A 3096-nucleotide genomic window follows, 5' to 3' on the forward strand; every position below is an offset into this window, starting at 1 on the left:
ATATATACACACATATATACATATCCTTGAAACTACCACTACAATCAAGATACAAAACATTTCCATCATGCTAAGTATCATCATGACTTCAAAACTACCTTTTGAAAAATGTGAAAGCTGAACCCTTACCTCACTCTTTAAGGTATAACACATTTAAAGATTTAAAAGGAAAAGTATAAGGCTAATATGAGAAATCAAGAAGGCATATTATTCTGATATTAGTAGTAAAGCCATTTTAAAAATGATATAAACTTCAACACAAGAATTGATAAATTTGACACTATAAAATTACCAGATTTCTGAATAACACAAAATGGCATAACCAAAGTCAAAGATCCAATGGACTAGAAGAATACATTTCAATAAAGTTGACAAAAGAACAGTATCCTTAATATGTGAACAGATTTTGCAAGTCAATTAGAAAAATCAAAATATCCCAAAAGAAAATCAACAGAGAAAATGAATGGGTAATTCACAGAAAGAAAGAAAAGTTTCTAAACTGTCAGAGTATTTTTATTTTTATTTTTATTTTTAGTGATTGTAAATTTCTGGAGCAGGGAGATAGTTTTAGTCACCATTTCAATAATTACAGATGGTTAGGTTTTTTATGGTTTAAAAAACCCTAGGCTGGGCCAGGGATTTAGCTCAGCAGTTCAGTGGCCTGCCTTGCAAGTGCAAGGACCCGAGTTCAATCCCCAATACCAAAAAATAAATAAATAAAAATAAAAAAACCTAGGCCTCAAGACCAAAGAGTCATTTCAAAAATTTACTTTAAATTCAAATACATTTGAAGTGATTTGTAACTATTTCATTATTAGCTCTTTATCCCTTATATTAGCTAGTTTTATGGCTTTATATAATTTGGTAAAACTGGGTTTCATGATTCTTGGCATGTACACAAAGAAAAGTTCATTATTCAAATAGGTGATAAAGTAATGTCACAGCAAAAGGTAGTATTTCTTTATAATGCTTATTTTATTATCCTAAAATTTCTAGCTGGGCATGGTAGTGCACACCTGTAATCCCAGCACTTGGGAGGCAAAGGCAGGAGGATCACTGCAAGTTTGAGGCCAGGCTGGGCTACAGAGTGAGGTGAAGGTCAGCCTGCAATACATAGTGAGACCTTGCCTTAAAAAAATAAAATAAAATGTTTAACTTACCTTTTTACCAGGAGAAGAGGGTTTGAAAGGATTTGGAAGTACTTTTTTCTTCTCTTCAATTTTAATTGGAGGTAAAGGTTTATCAGAGAAATAAGGATTAGTGTCAAAATATTCCCTTGGATAAAGATTTAACTTGAAAGGTGTCCCTTTCAGTAAACGACGATGTTGTTCACTTGCTTTCTGTAAATTAAAGTGTTTGAAGTTATATAGCATAAATTATACAGATTGGCAATGACTTAAAGTCAAATCGCCTTTTAAATTTTCATACATAAATTCAGGGCTGGGTGTACCTCAGTGGTAGATAATTTGTCAACTCTATGTGAGACCTTGGGTTCAACTCCTAGCCACACCCACCCCCCAATACACACACACAAAATACATCCAAATAGATACATAGGCAAATATACTTTAATGCATACTGTTGGATATACTTGCTAAAACAAGCCTTTACTATGTTTTGTTTTGTGATGAAAAAAGACATCCCTACTTATAAACACATATAACTCTAACTCTTCATTTTAGATGTAAATGTATATGAAGCAGAACTGTCACCTGAACAAATCAATATTAATTATGTGGGAAATATGATGTAGTAAAATAAAAGATTGGTCTCTAGTTGAAACCCAGGTTCCTTCCTGATTTTTAGCATTTTTTGAGGAATTTGGAAAGTTACTTACCCTTTTAGTGTCACATCTTCTTCAACTATAAATGAGGATATTGCCCCTTTCCAGAGAGTTTTGTAAAGATTAAATGGCATTATGTACATAAAGTACCTGGTACACAGTAGGCCCTCAATAAATGCCAGTTTTTACATCTAAGAATAAAGAATACTTTTTTACAATATACTATTTTTATATTATAATATTTTAGCTCCCTGGTAATCCAGGAAAACAGAGGTTCTTTTCCCCTTAAATTACAATTATTAGTAAGGGACAAGGTAAGTAGAAAAAAATGCTAGATGTTAATAAAGTAGCACAAAATTTCATACTGTGAAATATAGATTCAAAAATGTAAATATGAAGTATTAGATTTTTGTGTTCTGAAAATTTAAAAAATACAGAAAATTAGAATAGAAGGTCTTTATTTCAAACTGATAAAAGCCATCTCTGACAAACTAACTGATCAAAAACTGAAAGTTTTCACTCTAGAATCAGGAATAAGGATTCCCACTAACACTACTCCTATTCAATACAGTCCTAGAAACATCATTATTTGTGGAAGATATGATACTCTACATAGAAGACCCCAAAAACTCCACCAAAAGACTTCTACATTTAGTAATCAAATTGAGCAATATAGCAAGATACAAAATCAACACCCAAAAATTTATACCATCCCTCTACACAAATAACAAATTCAATCAGAGAGAAATTCAGGAAACAACACCTTTCACAGTGGCTTGAAAAGAAATAAAATACTTAGGAATCAATCTAACAAAAGAAGTAAAAGACCTTTACATTGAAAATTACAGTATTCTGAAAAAGATCAAAGACAATATCTCTTGTTCCTGAATAGGCAGAATGAAAATAGTTACAGTGGACATACTTCCAAACTCCTATACTGATTGAATGCAATCCCAATAAAAATACTAATAGCATACCTCACAGAACTAGAGAAAACAATCCTAAAATTCATTTGGAAACAGAAGAGATCTAGAATATAAAAAGCAATTCTGGACAACAAAAGTAAGACAGGCATCACACATGTGTAAATACCGAATAGTTTCTCTGGTGTGAAAACTATAATAGTACATAAGATCCTAATGAGATAATTGGCAATGTGAAATAGGAAGAAAGGGGCTAAAGGTGTAGGGAAAGTGGGAAGGGTAGGAGAAAGGTAGTAACGGAAAGAAAAAAAAATAGGAGAAAATGAAAAAATGGAAATTAAGTTTGTAAAGGGGGAGGGGAGGAGGGGGAAGGGAGGGCAGGGACAAGGG

The 3096-nt window shown here is 32.3% G+C and overlaps 1 protein-coding gene across 9 annotated transcripts in view; it reads right to left on the reverse strand.

Annotated features, from left to right (window-relative positions):
• The window catches only part of CUNH4orf47 (chromosome unknown C4orf47 homolog), a 21725-nt gene that overhangs the window by 6489 nt on the left and 12140 nt on the right, over positions 1-3096 (reverse strand). For all 9 annotated transcript variants that reach the window (XM_010619764.2, XM_019206847.2, XM_010619759.2 and 6 more), the window contains one exon: positions 1161-1340. In XM_010619764.2, coding sequence (XP_010618066.1) covers positions 1161-1340 — 180 coding nt within the window. The remainder of the gene's footprint in view (positions 1-1160; positions 1341-3096) is intronic.

The sequence above is a fragment of the Fukomys damarensis genome, unplaced genomic scaffold (assembly GCF_012274545.1).
Source record: "Fukomys damarensis isolate Sample0158 unplaced genomic scaffold, DMR_v1.0_HiC HiC_scaffold_18, whole genome shotgun sequence".
NCBI lineage: Eukaryota > Metazoa > Chordata > Mammalia > Rodentia > Bathyergidae > Fukomys > Fukomys damarensis.